Here is a 23,198-nt window from a genome sequence, read left to right on the forward strand (position 1 = left end):
AGAGAGTGGCACTCAGAAGTGCTTTTCCGTGACACGCAGCGTTGCGAATATTTGCAGGCATGGTCTTGAGTGTCCAATGCATCCATTATGCTTGTCAGCTCGAAATGCCCAAACCCAGTGAGGGGCTCTCAAAGGTGTTCACTTACAAGAGAGAAATTGATCCTACCCGAATACACCTGGCATCCCTTCCTTCCATGGGATATCAGTGGTGAGGTTACTTGCTCCTGCACTGCACTTCAAATTCATGACTAAAAGAAAGAGACACAGAAGAGTGGTGATTGAGCGGTAGACACTTGACTCAAGATGCTGGACAATAAAGCGAAAGTTTGCAATTTGCGAATCACGCAGGAAGTGCATAATTATGTTGAACCTTTGTTTTCTTGGTGCTACCTTAAACAATATCATTTTCTTTTGCTTGTTGTGATACAAGTCAGCGACGTCTTTGTTTTGAAATATTTCAATTTTTGTAGAAATTTATTGTGCTTATATTTATTATTTGGAGACCTAAAACGGTGCTTTACATGCCGGTCTTTAGGGTCAAAAAACACCTTTTCAGTGCCTAAAAATTCGGCCTCTCATTCATAATTTAAGACATAGTTGGTACCTTGCTAATGTGCTTGTAGTTCTTGCCCCAAGAGGATTTTTAAAAAATCTCTAAAAAAGCTTCCTTCTCAGCCTATGCTATGACTAGCCACGGCCTGTAGTGTATGACATCACTAGGTTAGTTATGACCCATATAGGAACATCAATCGGGGCTAGGAGAGCTCAGCCATTCGTGAGCTGGCGCAGGTACTGCGGCCATGCCAATCAGCGATCAACCCGTCCTCACCTCGTTCTTGTAGAAAGCTGTAGTGCAAGGTACACCAAAGAATTGGGTTCTCAAGCACCATTTTGTGATCTATCCTCCTTATTTTCCTCCAGCTGCGCTGAAGAAGAATACCAAGGAGCACAACAGGGTGCCTGAGGACCTCTCAACTAAACCTCATTGTAGGAGATTTATAGAGTGATATTTTAAATGGGAGTCATCAACAGGATGACTGGAATTAACTTCTTAACTTGTCTTTCACTACTTTAGGTTTGGCATTATTCTATTCGAGAAAGTAAAAGCAGCTCAATCAGAGAGAACGTTTTTAAGGTGATAGCCTTAAAGAGCTCATTTCACAGAATTTCCGGCGTCCAGGCTGTTGTTGGCGTCATTGCTTTTGAGCGAAAGCTGATCGCTTTGTCCGAAACCAAAAAGCTCTGAAATATGCGAGTGGAATAAATGATAAAAAGTTCCAGGTCAGAGCGAGAATCAAACCCAGGGCGTCTACGTGGCAAGCAGATGCCCTGAGTTCTACCACAAAGCCAGGATACTTGTTGTAACTGTTTATCTATGTCAAAACACGCCAGGTGTCAAAACATGAGAATCGGTCAACAAGTGGGTTTTCTGAGGGCCCACGTATTAGAAAGCACTCATGTGTATTAATCATCATCATCAGCAGCAGAACTATCAACAAAGTGAACTTGAGTAGCTTCGCGAGCTGACCTACGAACTCGGAGGGCCCTTCGCTGATTCGCAAAGCAAGTAATCAAGACCTATAGCGGGCACCTATTAACTGTGCTTGCAGTAGGAATTCAATTACACTTTAAAACAACCAATGTTATGACTACAGTCGTTCATTTACTTATTGCACGATTGAGGCCATACACCAAGAACCAAAAATGTTTAGCAGTTCTGAAGGCGATGCGCACGAGACCCAATTACGGTTTGTTACTCTGTTAACCTGTTACTCTGTAGACGCCAGCTGGGATTGACACATTAAGTTACGTACAAAATATATGATATACCACGGAGAACACACGACGCACAAACTTCTGGTGAAGAGCATGTAAGAGGCTAAATTTTGTCTCGATTTCTCTCAGAGAATTTGTAGATTTCAGATTGCAGTGCTATTAGACATTCTGATTACATAAAAAAAAATGTACTGCAGGTGATTGTGGCCCGATCTTGTACGCCTCTGCCTGACAATACGGACTTGATTGCTTGGTTCCGGGAAAAGACTTCTTCTCTGGACGCCCATGTGACTGGATCAGGTGAGCTTAGGTCATGTTCCCAACTTGATGACTGATGACTTCCTGTGTAGTGCCTACTGCTGTGCTAAAAGCCCTCAGGATTCCTGGGCCAGCCTTGCCCACTCGACAATCAGCGCAGATTGCAAAAGAGCCAGCAGTGTCCCCTCAACAAGCAGCGCAGATTGCAACAGGTAAGCAGCCCCGAATGAAGGTGTGTAGGCGCAGAATTAGTGAGCATGACACTAATGAACATATTGTCATTCAATTCACAATACTAAGAACAGAGATCAGACTGAAATAACTCGAGAGAGAACTCCCAGCTCGTCTCCTAAAGAATAGAATGTAACTAAAGTACATCATTGTAGCAAGCACACCTAGTAGCAATATGCCGTGATTGATATGTCTTGCGCTATCAAATTTCCATTTTTATGGTAAACAAATTGCACTGTCACAAATTATAATGACACGTGCGGGACAAAAAAGTATGTCTGATAACAAGATAGCGACATTGCTCACAACCTGATCACCAATTTTTTCATGAATTGTTTGCTAATATATTGTCGTGGTCAAAAGTTTAAGAAATACATCAACCCGAAACGCTTTGAAAAATAACACGGACGTTTCGCCTTCCATACCACCCCACCGCTGTGATCTAGTGGCTAAAGTACTCGTCTGCTGACCCGCAGGTCGCCGGATCAAATCCCGGCTGCGGCGGCTGCATTTTCGATGGAGGCGATAATGCTGTAGGCCTATGTACTCAGATATCGGTGCACGTTAAAGAACCCCAGGTGGAGAAAATTTTTGGAGTCCTCGTGAATTTGGGATTTTACACCCCACATAATCAATCAATCAGCTTGCATACCTTGTTTATATTGGAAGCAATCAAATAACGGGAGTTGACTGTGTGCGTGCAAATAGATGGTGCGAACTGCGTGTACTAACAGAAGGAAAAGCACAGTCTTTGTTATGTAGCATGGTATTAGTGGTTTGGATTAGTAAGAACTCATCTCGAATCATTACTAATATTAACCACTGATACTATGCTAAATTGCAATGATGGCGCCTTTCCTTCTGCTTACGCACACTGTTTTCGCTACCTATTTGCATGTACGCTGTCAACCCCGTTATTTCGATTATATGTGAGTTTAACTCAAAACCACGACATGATTATGAGAGACGTTTTAGTGGAGGGTTTCAGGAATTTTTACCACCTGGGGTTCCTTAACCTACACCCAAATTTGAGCACATGGGCCTATGGTATTTTCGGCTCCATCGAAAATGCAGCAGCATCGCTGCAGGATTCTATCCCACGACCTGTGGGTCAGCAGCCGAGTACCATAGCGACTAGATCACCGCGTTGGGGCATGGTTTCAAAGAATGAGCCAGGCGGTAGGGCTTACATCTTTGTTGGGCTATGTTCACTGGCCATTCTGCATCCTCACAGGGTTCAAAACTTACTTACGCCTTACTTCTGTAATGACTGTACTCGTACCTTGGTGTTTTTACTAGAGCCTTTCTTGTTTTTTACTTGTTGGTACTTCATCGAAAAGCACATATCCTCACGTAAAAACTGGTCATGCGACTTGAAACCGGAGATAGAGCTAAAAACTTCAATAAATTATCCAGTGGACGGCTAACGTAGCCCCGTGAGGAGAGGGTCATTGCGATGCTGCCACACATCAACTCAGTATGTCGTCCTCTACTGAACGAGCAGCCCTTGCTATTCTCGAGAAAACGACCTGTAAGTGCTAGTCCCGTGTCGCCTGGCATGTTTTCAAAAAAACGTAACGCATGCGTGTTTTAAATAATCGAAACTGGAGAAGAATAGCCAAGCCTAGGTGGTGCGAGATGCGATGCGAGGTGCAGTGGCACTTGCCCTGCTTACCTAAACCATGCTTCTTTAGACGAACCTCGTATTGACTGAACTGTGAGTCTAGTGATCTTGCCTATGTAACTGAAGCGTGACAGCCAAATGCCTACAGATATAACGTTATATTCTTACTCCTATACTCGGCAGTATTCTTCAAAGATGGCGCCACTTGCTTGCACGTAGGTGCAGCCTTTGATGTTGTTGCCCCAAGCTTTTAAAGTGAAGTCCGAATAAAACTGCTTGAAGTAACATCAACCACATGAGATAAACCACACATACAGCGTTAATAACTATGTCATACTTCTGAAATCAACTGTGGCTATTGTCTGCCTCATTTGGCAGAGCAACGCCCTAAGGGCTATTTTTACTTACAGACCTGTGCATCGCTTGTGACACTGCGCTGCCCCTCGGTGATACATGCACTCAGCACCCCCTTGTGGAAGGCGCCATTTGTGAAGACTGTCGTGGAAAGCTTCTTGAGAGTTTGTTCGCAATTGCTCCTGATGGTACCTGCGTGAGTGGTTGTTGCGTTGATGCAGCTTATCGCATAACTTATTATGGCATCTTCATAATTACTGGAGGTGTTTTCTCAAATGCTACTTTCCTCCATGACCGGGTTATTTAAACTAGCAATGCCTGTCACTAGCGCTAAGGATAGCGCTACCGATTTGAATAGAATTCGGGAAAATTTTTGATCTTGGAATTATCAATATGTCTTTAAAAAGACATTACACTTTTTTCCTGTGCCTCCAAGATGCTGCGAGTCATTTTTTTTGGTCTGGAAAGACCATTAAAATAACTGGCAGCATCTCGTCTCATAATTGAAGGCAGCGAATCTAGTCAACTTAGAGTTCAAATAAATTATTTGTGACTTATGCCACAGCATTTGGTCACATGGTTACACAAAACACTTTCGATATGCAGACTCTTTTTATTGCACGATAATTGAGATTAGTAGCTTAGGCTGATTATTTGCAAAACCGAATGTCAGTTTGTTCACTTGAAACAATTTTTATTGGTCATATACTATGTTTTCATTATAGAAAAGATGAGCTGCAACTTTTACCATCGGTGCTAATTACAAAAATAAACGAAGTTTTTGGAGCTTGGCACAAGGGGCTCCAAGCCTGGGAAAAGTACGGATATGGGCAGCCCCTTTATTTCTATTTGTCTTACTTTTTTCTTCGTCTCTTTCTTTGTAATTCTCGCTTACTTCCTCTTTCACCATTTTTGGTTTGGCTTCCTTACGCTAAGCTAAGACAGCATACAACAGCCCAATGCTTAACGTGGTCCACACGTATTATTATAATCAATGCATTCCAAAAACATGAGGAACAACATTTGTCTTAGTGACGAACACGCCCTCAAATGGCTGTGCTACCTGTGATTTCGCCTCCTTTATACTACTCAATGGTGACAGCATAAGATCACAGCCTATGACAGCCAACCTGCTCCACACTTCAAAATAATTCCTGCATCGAAGAAAGGCCGTCTTCAGGTAAAGAAGTTTCTGGCTTGAAGGGATGCAGCTTAGAGCTACCGAGCGTGTATTTCTTAGTTGGGTCATTAACCACTCAGGTATACGCTTGTAAAAGCTTATGTTCATATTCCTAGTTCTAGGCCATACACACTACTTTCATGGTTACTCATAAAAACCTCGGTCTACGTTCAGAAGAAACAGAGTTCCAGGTCTCACATGACTTACATGAAGCGTAGCTGTGTGCTGCTGTCTTTCACTTAGTTCGTACAAAAGGAGAATTGTTTAAAGAGCGATATAGCTGTATTCTTGTTGTATGGATAGTGGAAGTGAAGTGAGCTTTAAAATTGGGGGTGCACTGGGATTTGGTAAGTAAGGTATTTCTCAGTGTAACTGAAAAGTAAAGTGCAAGCAAAATCACTTTTTGTGTTGTTGCATATGAACCCTCAACCTTAGCATGCAAAGGACATGCCCAGGGCAAGCACCAGCGATTTTTCTGCAATCTTATTGTATGTTACTTTTTTTTGGAAAAGTTATCGTGTTGCAGGTTGAAGATTGCGTACCTCATTCTATTGTTTTTTGAAGCAGGTTGAATATCTGTTGAGGAGGGAGCCGTCCAAGTATCATTTAGTCGGAAGGTATCTCTTCTCATTCTCATGAAAAACAACAGTGAATGATGTTCCGTATGAACTATCACCACCTAAACATTGTTATAAAGAAGGCATATACCCCTTGCCACATATATACTGCCCCGCCACGGTGGTTTAGTGGCTAAGGTACTCCGGCTGCTGACTCGCAGGTCGCGGGTTCGAATCTAGGTTGCGGCGGCTGCATTTCCGATGGAGGCAGAAATGTTGTAGGCCCGTGTGCTCAGATTTGCATGCACGGAAAAGAACTCCATGTGGTCGGAATTTCCAGAGCCCTCCACTCATAATCATATGATGGTTTCGGGTCGTTAAACCCCACATATCAATCAATCAATCTTGCCACGTATGAATGATGCTGTGAATATCTGCACGTTGAAATTTTTTCCTATTGTGGAAATGTGTTTCGTGTGTATTTGAATTCCTGTGCACCCATCGGACTAGAATGATGCAACCTTCGTAACACACGATGGTTTTTGACAGTTCCCCGTTATGCCCTACGGAGTGTGGAATGCTCCACGGACATTCGAGAGATTTATGAATGACGAGCTCCTTGAAATGAACTAAAAAATAATTGGCATGTTATCTAAAGGAGACGCTAATATTTATACAAAGATTTTTTCAGGAACGCAGCCATCACTCAATGCTTGTGTTTGAATGCACATAGACAGCGCACCTTGTTTTTAACTGAAAAAGAAAGTGATTTTGGCGAACGTCAAGCAGTTACCCTTGGCTTTCTCATGAACAAAAATGGTGTAGAAGCGAAACCACAGAAGACCGCAGTGGTTCCTGACTTTGAGCAACCACGAACAGTGCAGTATTTTCGAAATTTTCGGAGTGTTTTTTTTAATACTTCCACTTAGTTTGCCCAACTTGCTTATCCACTCACGTGCCTTTTCTTAAAAGATGCACCGCACGTGTGGAAGGATAACTTTAAAGAGTCAAACATATTCGCTTACTTTATGACCTGTCCTGAAACATTTTTATTATTTCTAGGCTTTCACATGAATTCACACTCTAATTGGAAAACTTGTGCTTTCCACGTTCATTATATGCAAACACACACCATACCTAAGGATACGTTTGGCGCATACTTTTGACACATATATGTGCTGAGTGCGTGTCTCGACTAAGTTCACTGGGTTTACTGAGTGGGCGTCTGGGCTGTGAATCTCATTCCACTGTGTTGCGGCCAAGAATACGTAGGCCAACTTAGGCAATGCCTCAACGAGAAAGCCCGGCAACACCATCCTAATTTGAAAGATTGTTTCAGCAGCCTGATGGCAGCGCAGTTGCGAGGAGTGTGGATTGTTATGCCTGTGAGTTCAAACTGAACATCATTGCTTCTGCAAAGTATTCAAGCTGGTATCATCTGATGCAAGTGGCGTCAACATCGATGGACTGGCTGCTGCAACCAGCGTCTAAACCAGCGAGCGAGCCACTGTGATGCAATTGACAGCGCCTCTTGCGGTGTGTCTTACGCAATGCGCGGCAAGCCCACCTCACCCACGAGTCCAGTTCCAGCCAGCGGCCAACGGTGGTTCCTGATTGGAGGCTTGGAACTACTGGCTGATGCAAAAGATCCTCAGGACCCATAAAAGAACCAAGCGGCGCAAAGAGAGTGAGAGAGCGACCGAAGAAATCAGGGCTCATCGCGCCTCTCAGTGTGAGCTCCATAAGCAGTCGGCCCCAGTGCCGAATTCGTGCCGAACGCCTCTTTTTTTACTGTACATAAATGTTGCCTTCACTCACTGTCACCTTGTCCGCTCCATCTATCAGCTCGGCGCAGATGCAGCCACGAGTTGAGACACGCGATAGCCAACAGTAGATGGCCACTGCGGAATCGACTGGCGCCAGTTACCTCGATGTGGGGAGGCCTGATGTTTTTTCCTCAGTCCACCACACTGCTCTAGCACTGGTTATAGTAGTTTAAAGAAGGGCTGTGTGGCGCATTAAGGCGGCGGTCTCACTCCGGCGGCACGAACACATCGTTTTTGTCACTTTTCCAACTGACGTGGCGGCTGTTCTTCTTGTCTTATATAGTTAATTTATGTGTCATTGAAAAGCCTAATTTTTGTACATTTTAAACATATCTATTAAAAATAAGTAAGCTTTTAGCATTTGGGTAGGGAGAGCCAAGAATAAGCGCTAGTTACATGGTTTGGTCTGACTGTGTGTCAGCAGTGACCATTTTCTGAAAAATCTGCTCCAGATACAGCACTGTTCTTTGCGCAGAACATTTAAGACATATTTATCTATTTCCTCAACGTAGCAAATTATTATAGCACTTTTACTGTATTGCTGATTAGCTTTTGAAAAGAGCCAAATTTAGTAAATGTCGATGCGGACTATCCGGCACCTATTCGCTAGAGAAAATTCATTTTTTGGGTGTATATAGAAGATGGCATTTTTCGTTTGAGTGCTCAATTTTATTTATGTACGCCCGCTCGCTTTTTAATTATATTGATCTAAATTGTCCAATATTGTCATTAGATAGACCTACCGTGGCCCATTTTCGCGGAGAACTACTGAAGTTCGTTAGCTGAATTTGCACGTGGATAAACTAGAACCCCTGATCTATTTCCTCAACGTAGCGTTTTTCAATAAAGCAAGCAGAAATACGAAACAAAGCTCGCAAATTGTCTTAATTTATCGTGCCGTAAACATCAACAAAATCGTTGTTATCTTGAAATAGCGCTGAAATCTAAGCATGCATAGCCTAAAATATAACAGTTACGGTCTCCTGGTATACTTATGCACACAAATCGCACACAAGAACTGCAGGAATATTGAGAAATCTACATTATTCCTATCACTACAACGAAAATCTTCCCCTAGCGCCACCTAAACAGAAATAAGGAAAGCGCTGAATTTGAAGGTTTCCCGTCTCCCCGAATCCGGCGTGCGAAAACATTTTGCCTCAGGAGGAAACGTCTTTTCTAACTTCAAACCATGCACCGTCATCTGTAAGCCTTCCTCCCCTCAGAGTCTCATGAGGCTGCGCGGTACCGCGGGAGAGCGTGAAAACAGGTGGGCAGTATCCTCCGAGAGGATGGGGTGAGCGTCTTCACGGGAAAAGAAAGGCCGAATTCTTGGAAAGTCCCTCTTTTATGTGTGCACGTCTTTGTCGCCCTCCTCACCCCCCACGGACTATAGCGAAAAGCGAGGGCTGTGCGACGACAGTCAGAAGAAAGCAGAAAAACGAACGACAAACGAGCGATACGAGCGAACTGAGCAGACGTGCGTGGGTAAGGTATTTGTGAATATCTTTTTTTTTTACCGTGAAATATACGAAGCTTCAGACGTGCTGCGCTTGTTGGTATGAACCTATCACAACAAACAGCACAAACACGAAACGAGGCACACCTACAGGAATGAGATGAAGTCTGTTTTGTACTTTCTGCGTGTTTATTTCATTTATTTACTCTGGGGAAAACTATGGTGCGGCAGGAGTTGACGACGCGTGTTCGCTTTCCGCTTTTATATACGACAAGCGCACATTTCCATAGCGCCGAAATGCGCGAACACCAATGTTCTGGACTACCCCATGACGGCGCTTCTCATAATCACTGCAAACTCGCTCTAAGGGGACGCGGGCGCTTGCAAACTCTTTTCTCGCAGTCGGCTTTGAATATCCGTCATCGGTTTCAATAAACCACAAAACCGAGCAATATTTATTCCGTTGCTCACTGCATAAACTGGCTAAAATCATGCTACTGCCTGAAAATCTTGCAGATTTTTCAGCCAGTAACAACGAAGCGAAGTGGCATGAAATTTGCTGAATTCACGGCGTGGTGTAAGAAAGTACTTCGGCGTGGGGACAGCAATGAGGCACCAGGGCTCTTTTTTTCTGCTTTGAAGCACCCGCGACAAGTGAGGTCCTTCAGGGAGGCAGAAAGGCGGATAACTTTTGACTATGCTCCCACTGAGCAGGTCTGGTGGGGGAGCGGCAGTGGTGAAGCCCATATATATTTCCTATGCACTGAAGGTTTATGCCACTCAATCTAAGGATTGCAACGTCGAGTAGGGAACTTGTTGGTTTTCTTCAGTGCCAGTGTACAACACCATTCGACAAGGCACCTTGCCGACGCTTTCGCCTGAAGGAGAGAGAGAGAGAGAGAGAAAGGCAAAGGAAAGGCTTATATGCTACCCTACACGTGGAGGGGGAAGGGGAGAAAAAGAATAGAGAAAAATGTCAAGGGCATGCGGCACCTGCTGACAGTTCGTCATTGGAAAGTCTGCCGTGCAGAGAACTGTCAATGCGTCAAGATAACAGCTACTTGACTCGTTAGCGTGAGTCATAAGGCTGACGAGTAGAAATAGCCGATCTTGGACTTACGCCTAGTAGCTCGAAAAGAACAGAAACGTTTCTGAAAAGGATAAGTTTATAAGAAAGTGCGGTGACATCGGTGTGCATAAAACACGTTTACATGAGTGCGAAACATGCGCCTCGCATTCATGCAAGCAATGGAAGGCGCATTGCACTAATGCGTAGAAAATGGGCAGTTTTGCAAGTGCCGGTCGATTCACGGGCCGTAAATCACGATGAGGGGAATGGTGGCCCCCCGTTGTGCGAACTTCGTGCGTTCCTCTTTCGTTATAAGGAAATAATATTAGCTCAAGAAAACAAAAACACTCGAGAAAGAAGTGGGACGAAGCAGAAATGTCGGGAGCTGAGATATTCCTGCCTTCTGCCACTCCTTTCTCAAGTCATTGTTATTTTGCTCGCGGCGTCGCGCTAATATGTACCTATTTATATAGTGGTTGATGACGCAGAAAACTGTGCGAATTTCTGTTTCCCATGCTCGAGGCACGACTAAGCTAATGAGTTATTTTTTTATTTCTCTTACATAAACCAACTCACCCAGCTACAAGTCGCTGTAATCCGATACTCGCTCGCTGTAATCCGACACCACATGGTAGCTGCGGCGTACAGAAGACGAGAGGTCCTGCAAACGGCGTCGCATCACCTTTCCGAAACGCGCTTGCAAAGTCGATGGGGTACTCTGGCATTCGTGTAAAATTGATTATAGCCTAACAGCTCGAGGCAACTGCCAGTCAGTCGGCTGCTAGCTGGGGCGACTAACTAACTTCATTCAACAAGAGGGCGGCACGCCGTCTCCACGGTTGTTGGGAGTGGGGTCCAGTTCGTCTTTCCTCGATAAGAAAGCACGTTTGCGTATAGCCGCGCGTCGACAGTTTGCCGTAAGCCAGCACGGCACGCACAGCGTTTATACGAATGCGACAACTGGCGCATCACGACCACGTAAACGGGGGTAATGCGCTAGAGAGACGTATCGCACAAATGTGCCAGGCAGGTCTGGATTTCGAGGGGTAAGTAGACCCAGAGTACTTTTCACGACAAAGGAACGCCGACCACTCGTCCTGTTGGCCTTGTGTGCACTTCTCGCACACTACAAGACAGCTGTGAGGAGAGAAAGCAAGAGCTTCTCGGGACTAAAGTCCGCTAAGTTTTTCTCTTTTACCTAAGTAACGACAACTGCCTCCTCTCCCGACCCTCTTTCACACACAGCTGGTGTCTGCCGCCATGTGCTTCCTAACTAGGCAGACTTCCAAAGCCACGTACGTATAAGTAAATTAGCCACGCGCCTATCAGTGAACAATGTGCGAACGCGACGCGCCTTTCTCCTCCAGCGAGTCCCCCGTCAATAGTGAGCGAGGAACGCGTTTTACCAGGTGCTTCCATGGGAAGAAGGGGTGCCCAAGGCGACACCACTAACACCTGAATAGTCTAGATGGCCTCGCAGGAGGGCTGGAGATGTGGAATAACAGCCACTCTGATAGCCTGAAGGTGCGAGGCAGCATGACGAGGGGGGAGGCGGAATGAGTGAGGATGAGGACGGACACAAAAATGCGTGCTCAGCACAGAAGGCGACAGTGCTGTAGTAGCGTGAGACACTAGAGATAGAATGCATTTCTGCCGAATCCACTGGTGTCCACTGCTCGCATAGAGGGCTTCTTTAGAGTTTGCTTAGCGTGCGCTGCGAGTGCCTGTGGGAGTACCTGCAGCACGAGTGCCTTGCCGGGCTTCACATGAGTCATGACAAATCATAAGGATAGAGCTTCACGGAAGAGGAAGAGAGCCGCCATCGCGACATGTCGAGCACGGGCAGCAGCTGCATTTTCACACCATTCAAGGTAAGACCATTTCGATTACTGTGGTTTCTTTTGATAATAAAAGCGCGCAGCTACAGCACCAAAAAGAAAAAAAACATTATAGAAGTCTATTCTTGATACGGTGGCGAGCTCGTTTTGTACCCCAGACGCAATGTGGGCTCCGTAAAGGAAGGAAGGAAGCAGAAGGCAAGTTGTCACGTTGTGGGCGACATTCTTTCTATGATCAGCTTTACATTGCCAGCTACACTGCTATACTTTACTCTATTTTATGTTGGCATGTTAGTTTTGGCGGCTATATATGTACAAAGATGATTCGTTAGAACTTCTGTTTTACGGCTTCAGGTGAACAAAACTGTCCAATGCTATAGCCCGTACTTTGTCGCTGCAGCGCCTTTAGGTGCGTGTACAGGACGCTGGACACGCAGTCACTCCTAGATAATGCGCGCCCGTGAGAAGAAAGTGCTGAGATCTACGGACGTGTGGAGTCTATAAAAAGCCTTGTTTCTTTGTGTATCTGAAATGTCGCTGCCGTGTATCAAAAGGCTAAGGGTAGGTGATTTTTAGCGCTGTGACGAGAGGTCTGGGCGAACCAGGACCTACAGCACGCTGTGTGTACGTCACAACGCTCCTGCTTGCGTGTTTATCTGCTTGGGCGCCTTTTATTTGTCGTGGCTTTGGGCTCCGTCTATCTTCCTGACCTGCACTTGTCCGATCGAACAGCATATTTGCGGGCGGAACATTGAGCAGTGGTGGCAAAGCCCGGCATTTTTGTCTGATGCTGCTTTTTTCGCAAGCACGCGGCGTGCTTGAGAGCTGAGCACTGTAACTGAGAAAGTGTTCTATAAAAGCTAGACTGTGCTCAAAGTAAAAAAAAAGATGCAAGATGCACCCAATCAAATGATTCTGTACACACGAGCGCTTATCCCACAGCGCACGGACACGCGCGCACACAGCGTGTCACATGCCCTATCCGCCCAACCATCCTCTCAAAACGCTATGACGCACTTGTCAATCCGTAATGGTTCATATTTTATCCCGGCCACCCTTTTCTACCGTAATTATGATTTTTTGGAAACAAAACTATTTATTGATATATTGATATATTGATTGATTGATTGATTGATTAGGTTCAAGGAAGGCAGCACAAACACCTGTATCGTCTATCTTGCCTTTTATCGACATTCAACCAACCCATAGTAGACGACTGTCGGGAGAAATTCTTTTCAGTAACTATCCCGCCTGAGAAAAGGACTCGCCCTTTTATTTTGAGTTTTGCATCGGTTTCTCACCACACCAGCTTATTATTCATGCCAGCTTTGGAAGTGTAGTTGCTACGATCCCTGTATCTGGTGCTAGCTCACTAACCACATGATGTACTTTCCTGTAAAATTTTCAAGAAGGCGAATTCGCCGGAGAGCAACAGAGAGCAATGCCAAAGCGCCGCCTGTACGCCATGCTTGGACGACAGTGGTTTTGCCAGAGAGGATGACGCAACGTCTGAATACTGGGACAATTTCGGCATCGTCAAAGAGTCGCTGCCGGGCCTGAGTCTGGAGACAAGCGTCACAACTCAGCCAGAGGAGCCGATCATCACCGGAAGACGAGTTGTGTCGCTGGCCCATTTCGTGAACGCTGTTCGTAGTCTCGAGGACCACAGCTGTCCTAAGCTGACTGGACGTTTTGCACTCGTGAAAGAACGGAGAGTGGGGCTCTGGTCGGAGCTCACTTTTACCTGCAGTGAATGTCAGGAAATCAGAAAGTTGACGACTGACCCCGTCACAGAACCAACGTCCCTCACTGACAAAGCAAACGTAGGAGTCAATGATGCTGCTGTTTGGGCATTCATGAGTATCGGATCGGGCCACTCGCAGTTTGAGGAAGCAATGGCAGTCATGGAAATTCCTGCTATGAGCAAAGGGGCTTTTCTACGCCGGGAGGAGTCCCTGGGAAAGGTAAATAAGCTGATAACTATTTATTTTCTCTTTCTGAAGACGATGGAGGATGTACAGCGCTTTATTTTCAGTAAAATTCAAGTGAAGCGACAGTGGCACGTGCATGGCAGGCGTTTTGAACGGGAGTACGACACGATGAGAATTTCTCTGCAACATTTCGTCGTATACAATGAAACGATTGATCGTGATATGTCAGGATTACAAGTGAGCCAGTTTTCGTCCTGTCTAGGAGCTCACTCACGCATTGACGCAATTACAAAGTGCGGCATCGCTATTGTGAAAACAATTTCGACGTTGTAATCTGCTGTAATTTTTGTTTTGTTGCAGTGCTGGAAAACCGTCCTTTTTGACCAAATGATAAAAGCCGGAAAAGAAGAAAAAAACTCGCGGAAGAAGCTGGGGCTTTCTGTGAGGATGGCATAACCCCCTATATTACAGTGATTGTCGATGTGGGTGGTCACACCGCAGTCATGGACACCGGTATTCCGCCAACTCTGGTGTCGCTGTGATTATAGGAGAACGCACGAAGAAGCTCCTCTACCTAGGAGTACGAAACAAGCTGTGCAGTACCTGTGAGCACTATTCTAGGACGGGAAAGGGCAAGAAATATCATGTGTGCTACAAGAATTGGAACCAAAGCTCAGGGGCAATGGAGTCGGATATTATCGTTGAAGGCTTCCAGAGAAGCGTGGAAATGCATGGTGTGGAATACCGGATATTGATAGGGGACGGAGATTTGTCCGTTTTACATCAGATACTCACGAAAGTGGAGTACCGGTGCTTTGTAAAAAAGAGGGAATGTGCAAACCATGTTGTGAAATGTTGCACCACTCGGCTCTATGGCATAGCCAAAGAAACAAAGGGCAGTTCAGCTATCCTAAGTGGCCCTAGGATTAAGCGGTTAAAGAATGGTGCACGGAAGGCCATAAAGCACTACGCAAACATTCTTAGAGATGTACAGGGTACTGCACAAAAGCAGCGTGCCCAGAAAGCCGACCTTACGCGCTAGCTTGCGGGTGACCTCATAAATGGCCCAAAACATGTTTTTGGTTGCCACGACAGATGCAAAGACTACTTCTGTGATGGCACCAAAGGTGACCACATTTATGATGGCATGCCTAAGGTGCTACAAATGAAAATAGTTACCGCTGCCAATATAATTGCCGACAAAGCTGACCGTCTTGTGACAGATGATACAAGTAATCTTGCCGAGGCAGTTATGGCACTGGTAGCCAAACTATCTGGTGGTAAACAGATCAACAGATGTCAAAAGGGCTCTTATGAACACCGCTGTTATGGAGGTGGGCTCAGCTTTCAGCTGGGGCCACAGTGGCACTGCACCACATCCAAGGCTGTAACCTGCAAGAGCCCCGCAGCCGTCTTGAAGTGCTACACAAGCAAGAAGACGGCTCAGAAAGCAAACAAAGAGTCTCTCAGAAGAAAACTGTTCGAAGAAAATGGCCACCGGCAGCATAAGCGCAAGGAGTCTACGGTGAACGACTCAATGATTCATTATGGTCCGAATTGCCAGCAGCCAGACATGCCACCAGAGCAATATGCCGAGAAAGAACGGGCTGTTTTAGCAAGCCTGCAGGTGAATGAGAAACAGCAGATGGAAATCGAGAAGGCTACTCGAGGACAGGCTGATAATCCTACATGGCATTTTGAAAGAAACATGCGCCTAACGGCGTCGAATTTCTATGCAGTATGCCAAAGGAGGGAGTGGACACCGTGTGACACGCTCGTGAAGACCCTGCTCTATAAGAAAAATTTCACCAGTGCTGCTCTTGAGCATGGAAGACAACAGGAACGTGTTGCACTCCGGTTATACGAGCAAGAAATGGAAACTGCTGTGCAACCTTGCGGGTTATTTGTTTACCCAGAGTACGGATTCTTGGCGGCGTCACCAGACGGATCAATTGCGAGCGACGGTACCGTGGAGGTGAAGTGCCCATTCACTGCGAAGGACATGGAGCCATCCGAGGCAGCTAAAAAGTACAATCAAAGGAGCCAAGTACACGAGCCACCCAAATTGAGCTGCTCTCATAACTATTTCTACCAAGTGCAAGGCCAGCTGCATATCACTAAAAGAAGTTTCTGCCACTTCGTCGTCTGCACGTCGAAGGGCATCCACGTACAGCAGATCGAAATAGATAATGACTTTTGGAAATTCAGAATGCTTCCACAACTAATCAGAGTTTACAGAGACTGCATGTTACCTGAAATTGTAGATCCCCGTACTACGCACAGCATGCCCATACGCAGACCACAGTGGAATGTGAAAGCAATTGAGTCACACCAGCAGTCTAAACGAGCTTCGATGAAGAACAAGGAGGCAAAGCAGAGTGGCGACTCGGACATTTTCCACAGCCTTGAGTCGTAGGACTGCTGGGCGCGTGCACTGTCAAGAAATTCACCAATTGTGACGATGCTATCTAATGGTGATTTTGAGCGCACTTTCGTGTTGGAGCAACGCCAAGTGCGTCTGTAGTTTCGGCCATCTGCAGTTGTAGCTATTTACATATTCCCACGCAAATTGCCAGTGCTCGAGCGTTACGCATACCACTTTGTGCATTGCAGGCGTCGCGAACCAAGCGAAATGCCGAGAGCCCCGTTACGACAAGCGAAGCCAGCCGCAGTGCACGTGCCAGCCCCGCACGCGCGCGAGCTGCTACCGGGGAAGGGGGGGGGGGGGGGGCTAGCGAGCGTGACGGAGGAAGAAGGCGAGGTTAGAGGCCAGTCGCGAGTGACATCAGCAGACTCCGCGTTCGCTCTCTTTCGTCCTTGTTCGCTCTGTTAGTTACGCCGACGACGCCAACAGGCGCCGCCGCTCAACGAAGCAGTATGAGCTTAAGAGCTTCGCTCTAAAGAACTGCACATTAGGAGAACGACCTTGTATATATCGAATGGCAGATGCAGGCTCAGATTTGACGATAGCAAAGACTCTTTCTCGAACAAGCTATGAGGTAGCAATTCACTTCTTTTTGTCGGGTGTGTCATCAGCCATTCACGTGCGTTCTGCAGCAGCAATGACCGAGAGACATGGCCACAGAAGCGCCAATGAACTTTTGTAAAAAGTTCGTGTGTGATATAGGATAACGGAAAATAATAATAAAACATACACATTCATTCTCTGCTGTCACAAGTTCGCATCCGAAAGTCGTGATTATATGTACTTTTGCTTTGTGCGATTTCACATTTCTCTGAATGTATGCGTTGTAGTTCTGCGGGATTTTGTGTGTGTGTGATGTTCAGGTGTCTTCCTGGCTGTAACCAAGTGCTGCCGACGCTCGTTTCGTACTAAATAAATTGTCACAACAACGTGTATTGACTCAATCTTGCTTACTGCATGACAGCCCTTCATTGCATAGCATATACACAACACTAAGACACGTTGCTTGAAGATATGTTAGCCGACATAGTTATTTGAATTGACCAATCATGCATCCAAAAGCCTTATCCAGTGCGACAAGACCTTTTCTTCAACTCCTTTGCAACTATTGTATTTGTGTACTCATGTTTTTGCCTTGCATGCGCTTTACGAACTCGAAATGGGTACGGCATAGAAGTAATACAAGCAGCGGCTGTGTAGAAAGATGCATGGGAGATGCACTGTACCATAAGTCTTCCCCTCCCTTGTTGCACTCCTGGGAGGTTTGTGTGAATCCGCCCCAGTTTTTATCATGAGATGTTTATAGAGCTTGAGGTAACGGCCTCGAATCTACGAGCTTGCAGTCAATAACTGATTTGGGCGAAACGATCACTCTTCATGTTATTGCCACGACCTTTACAGAAAAAACAAAAATGATGTTGAAATAGCGTACGCGAATAGAGAAGTCGTTCCTTGGACAAAGGAATAACGCACCTGGACCATTCAGGCCACGCATGTGCGAGTCTCGCTCATATGACACACAAGAGGTAATTGCTTCATTTTCGTCATAAAAATAGTTTGTCGACTAGTCCGATGGTTTGCGTACGGCAACGTGATAAATAAACGCTACATCAACCAAAACATGAATTCATACTAGCCTGCTGAAGTTTCAATTCTAATGAAATAAATTACGCTACGTATAGTGGGGAAAACTAATGATTATGCAGTCGGCACGTGTTGGGCACCGTGAGTCACAGCGGCCGCACTTCTTAGCACGCGATTTGCCTAACTACCGGTTTTTTGTTTTTTTTTAATTTGGAAGCTTAGGTCATACTGGGAAGGAAGTATACATAGTCAAATATAATTTGCCTTCTCCTGTCCCACCGAACCGCATCATGCTCCAGCAACCCCAATTATTTGTAGAACGAACTGTTCCGTTGAACCTCGCATGAATACTCATAGTCCAAGTTTTGATCTCCATTGTATACATTGTTGTGACCTCCGGGATAGAGTTTTTCACTCAACCCCGCATTTCGGCACTGTATGGAACGTAGAGCAGCTGGGCAAGCAGGCTACGTAGCCTACATGAGGGATGTCTTGAAAAGCAGGGACCGCAGGGGTCAGGGACTAGTGAGCATGAAGAGAGATGGAGGTGTCGTTGAAGGGGAGAAAAAAAAGCCCCTGCTCAGTGCCTCATTTCTTCGAACCGTGTCAGCGCGATTTGCACCCCCTCGTCATGCAGTGTGGCGCGCCGGCACACGTGTGGCAGTTCACCTCCGAAATGTTGGCCTTCCAGTCCTGACTTGGTGGCGCCGTCTGGTATTTTTTCCAGAACTACTCGCAATATGGCGACAGTAGAACCGCCACCTTAAAGCAAGCTTTTATTGTTTCAAGTAAAAAAGTAGTGCTATACCACTAAAGTTAATGCAGAGGGCTGGAAATTACTTGCTTTTAGATCTATTGTGGGGGCGGAAAGTAAATTCTAAACCAGGGCGAACAGCAAGAGGCTAGTGTAAGTGACGGAGACCCTTAGAATAAAGGAACTCATCCAACTTTGTGAGGAACAAGACCTTACTCTGGGCCATGCGAAAGAAAAGCCAGCGATTCTAGGGAACATGATTAAGAAGGAAGGAGTATTGGCTGAGGATGTGGATGATGCCTGGGCGGTTAATAAAGGTCGGGGTGAGGAGGCCGAAAAGAGAGAGCAGTGCAAGGGGTCAAGAAGGTGAGAACTCGGTGAGCGTGAGGAGGGTGAAAGAGGAGAACGCCATGAGGAGGCCGAAAGATTGGTGCACCTCAAGTTGAAAAGAATATAATTGGCACTCCTACAGTGTTCGTGGCCACCTAGCGTAGCTTCTGCGACTGTGAAGGTTAGCGTTCATAGAATTCAAGACGAACTGTCATCGTTTGTAGTTGGCGAGGACGTGAAGTATCTCGTCGAGTTTAAACACATATTTGAGCAAAATGCAATCAAGCAGTCTCTTTTGGCGCAGAACACGTTAGCTTTACTTCCAATGCAAGCATACGACGTGATTACGCACTTGTCGAGGGAAGCATTTGAGAGTTATGGCCAGGTTAAGGAAGTTCTCTTGAGACGTACATTATAAGTTGGTACCCGAGGCTTTACGGCAAATGTTCCGGCATGCAAAAAAATTACGGACAATCTCCGAAGAGAACCATGATAGCATGCAAAGTAGCAGCGGCGCACACACTGTTGACCCAGCTGAAACGGGCGTCAACGCGGATGCAAGAAGAACAATTGGAAGTCAAACTCCGTGTAGCATTTACTCGAGTAAGCGTTTCTTTCAAAGGCAAAAACATCGAAGGCTTGTTGGGTTTCGTGCAAGTTTCATCGCAGATAAACGAGCCAAAAGACCATTTCCACTCAACGTGCAGTCGAGCGTACGGGCGGTGGAGAGGGTGAAGCGAGAGAGAAGTGTGTTGCGAGCAGGCGGAAGAACAACACCAACTACGTGTACTGGGAGGAGTCGGCAGCTACTGCGAGTGAGGGAGAGAGTGACGTCAACGCACAGCTGTGATTGACCTATTTGGCATGGTTCCCAGAACTACGACAGGGAAAACGCGGCGCGGTGCGTTGGTGCAGAGACTCGAATGGACTGTGTTAAACAGGATAGCCAAAGAGCTGCTTCGCACCTAAAAGGGGCAATGAGTCACGCGTTGACTTCAAGTTTTGTTCTCAATCTAGTTGACTCGAGGGCCAAAATGTCTATGATAATCACGATAAGGTGGTATAATGCATCGCAATGAAGCAATTCTACCATTGCATCGAGGGTGGCATCAAGCTTTGGCTGCAGGATAAGTTTGGTGATGTACAGCTGAACAAAATAGCAGAGTTAGCTGAGAAGTACTATACTCGCCAAACTTGCACACTTGGGCAGTGTGCATTGAAAAGGGTGAAATAGGGCTTTTGAAAGAAACCTCATGAACTGGAACCCACCATACACCGTAATTTTAAAAAGGGCCCATCTGTTACGAAGGGCGCTGTAGGGGAAGGACAAACGGCAGCGCAGATATCTAGTGAGGTTCCCAAAGATCTCATTGATATCACATGGGTTTTTCAGTCACAGAAGGCGCTAATTTGCTATAACTGGAAAAAGGGAAGGGCACATTGCTTTCAAATGTAAACAAACTTTTGCAACAATCCGAGAGTCTTGAACGAACATGCGGTTGTTAGAGCCGTATATACAGAAAATTAGTGTCAATTGAAAGACGTGTCTAGCACTTGAGACTCAGGGCAACCACTGGCATTGTCCAGAAAATATTTGTGTCTCCGGACGACTTTACAGGAGAATGCACATAGATCAGGCAAGTCGCCGAGGAGCAGAGTGCTTGCTTACCGATTGCTACAGTTGTCATTGAAAGCCATTTCGGTAAGCTTCACACGAAAGCAGATGTGCCTGCTGCCATGCTTCCCGATTGTTTTAGGTGCGGAGCAGCTCTTGGACTAGCCTGTGTAGCACTGTCCGACCGGGTCTCAGTGCCAATGTACCGCACCGCGTTCCTCCGCTGAAGTTGTTGCAACAAAGCCAAGTAGGTCAAGTCGCAGCTGCGTATTCACGTCACTCTCACCCGCAGCAGCTGCCGGCTGCCACCAACACACATAGGTGGAGAAGAAGAGAAATCTGGGCTAGGCAAGACCTAGATGGTATTGCTCATCTGCCCAGTCACAACACAATTCTCTCGCCCTCCACCCTCTCCACCACCCGCAAGGATAGACCACAAGTTGACTGGAAACACTTTTTGGGCTTGTTTCTCTGCGATGAAACTTACATGATTCCCAACCTGCCTTTTATGACTTTGTGGTTGAAATAAACGCTTGCTCGAGTATAGACTACCCGAGTTTCGCTTCAAACCCTTCTTCTATCACTCGCGTCGACACCCGTTTCAGCCAGATCAAAGGCGTGCGCAACGCTGCTGCTTCACACTTCATTATAGTTCTCTTTGGCAGCAGCTCCTCAAGAAGCATGGTAATTTGTTCTTTTACAACTTGGTGCGCAGGGCTCTCACACAATCGCAAGCGTGGAAGATTTTGCACGAAATTGATGTAGTTCGATGTGTGGAACAATCACCTGCAAAGGCAGCCGAGCAGCGAGACCGTAGCGTCGAGTCTACCAAGCCTTGAACAGGAAAAGCTCGGGTTGGGTTACTCGAGCCGCCTGTGCGTGAAGTGAGTAGCGTCGTCTCTCTCGCTGGAGGAACCAAAGTGGCGCGGCTGGGTGAGACGGACACTACGTTCTCGCCTGTAGCTAAAAGTTGGTGTGAGCTGTCGAGGGTTGATAGAGAAACACTCATTTGAGAGCAGCTTGAATACCTCTCGATTAAATCGCTAGTGGAAAGCGTAAATTTGGGAACAAAAAAGTGTTTGTTTATAAACGCTTAAGGCTCCTATATTGTAGCGACACAGATGTGCAAGGTCACAAGTATGAGCAGCTATTGGTACTGCAAAAGTATCGTTAACTATTCAAATGGCACATCAAATTGCGTAGGCGCGACTTTTCAGCCTAAAGAAGACCAAGGCTAGAATTTCTCTAGGGCTGACTGGCCGATATGCTGGAAGGATACCAAAGCCTTTGTGCGCTCCTGCGACACTTGTTAGTGAGTGGAGAAATGCAGGAACAAGTGGGAGGGGCCCATGAAACATGTTCCAATTATCGCAAAACCTTTTCGGCGCCCAGCAATTCTTATCGTCGGGCCATCACCAGAGTCAAGGCAAGGTGGTCGAAAAATCCTGATGGCACTCTGTGTTGCCATGAAATTTCCAGAAGCGGTATCACTTAGGAAGCCGAATTCTTATGTCGTGGATGCTTGCTCTTAATATTCAAACATGTCATGTTTTCTTCTGAAACTCAAGGCTACAATGGAAGTGTCTTCATGAGCTGCCTTACTTTACTATTTGGATAAATACGAAATAAAGTAGTGTATAGCTTGATGTATCACCCGCATTCTAAGACGGTAGAGCGTATGCATTCAGTTCCAGTACGGATACTGACAGCCTTTTGCTACGAGCACAAATGCAGCTTGGAAGAGTGCAATCCTGCTGGTACGTTCGCTTTGAGATCTGCTCCTTATGAGAGAACTGGCTTTAGCCCTGCAGAGCTTGTGTTTTGCCGTAGTTAAAGAACTCCATTGTGAATTCTACACGAATCCTGGGAAGGATATGTTTTGGTACTGTATTCACCAGCTGCTTTACTTCTATTTTGGAAAAATGCAGAGTAAAACTAGTGCACAGTTTGATCCATCACCTGCTATCTTATCCAGTAGAGCATTTGCATTCTGCTCTGAAACGAATACTGACAGCGTTTTGCTACGAGCACAACTGGAACTTGGAAGAGTGCATTCCTGCCGTTACGTTTGCTTTGAGATCTGCTCCCTATGAGAGAACTGGGTTTAGCCCTGCAGAGCTTGTGTTTCGTCTTAATTAAAGAACTCCATTGTGAATTCTACTTGAATCTTGGTACGGATATATTTTGGTACTGTATTCACCAGCTGCTTTACATCTACTATTTTGGAAAAATGCGGCATAAAACTAGTGCTCACTTCGATTCATCACACGCTATCTTATCCGGTAGAGCGTTTGCATTCCGCTCTGAAACAGATACTGACAGCTTTTTGCTACGAGCGCAAGGCAACTTGGAAGAGTGGGTTCCTGCCATTACGTTTACTTTGAGAT

At 46.0% G+C, this 23,198-nt stretch overlaps 2 protein-coding genes across 9 annotated transcripts in view; both read left to right on the top strand.

The window, feature by feature from the left end:
* Window positions 1-23,198, top strand: part of LOC119161817 (DNA (cytosine-5)-methyltransferase 3A) — a 222,955-nt gene that overhangs the window by 112,722 nt on the left and 87,035 nt on the right. For all 8 annotated transcript variants that reach the window (XR_012887656.1, XR_012887655.1, XR_012887654.1 and 5 more), the window contains 3 exons: window positions 1,974-2,076; window positions 2,127-2,246; window positions 4,300-4,439. Coding sequence is in view for 5 of the 8 variants with exons in the window: in XM_075880503.1 (XP_075736618.1) it covers window positions 1,974-2,076; window positions 2,127-2,246; window positions 4,300-4,439 (363 nt within the window). In the remaining 3 variants the exon portion in view is untranslated. The remainder of the gene's footprint in view (window positions 1-1,973; window positions 2,077-2,126; window positions 2,247-4,299; window positions 4,440-23,198) is intronic.
* LOC142776590 (uncharacterized) lies at window positions 13,487-17,461 on the top strand. Its single transcript, XM_075880508.1, has 2 exons — window positions 13,487-14,136; window positions 14,464-17,461. The coding sequence occupies exon 2, from the start codon at window positions 15,251-15,253 to the stop codon at window positions 16,517-16,519; it is 1,269 nt and encodes a 422-aa protein (XP_075736623.1). The 5' UTR covers window positions 13,487-14,136; window positions 14,464-15,250; the 3' UTR covers window positions 16,520-17,461.

This window comes from Rhipicephalus microplus, chromosome X (genome assembly GCF_043290135.1).
Source record: "Rhipicephalus microplus isolate Deutch F79 chromosome X, USDA_Rmic, whole genome shotgun sequence".
Classification (NCBI taxonomy): domain Eukaryota; kingdom Metazoa; phylum Arthropoda; class Arachnida; order Ixodida; family Ixodidae; genus Rhipicephalus; species Rhipicephalus microplus.

What these genes read in the sequence shown, in the direction of transcription:
- LOC142776590 (XM_075880508.1), top strand. Translation starts at nt 15,251, where the DNA reads ATGCCTAAGGTGCTACAAATGAAAATAGTTACCGCTGCCAATATAATT.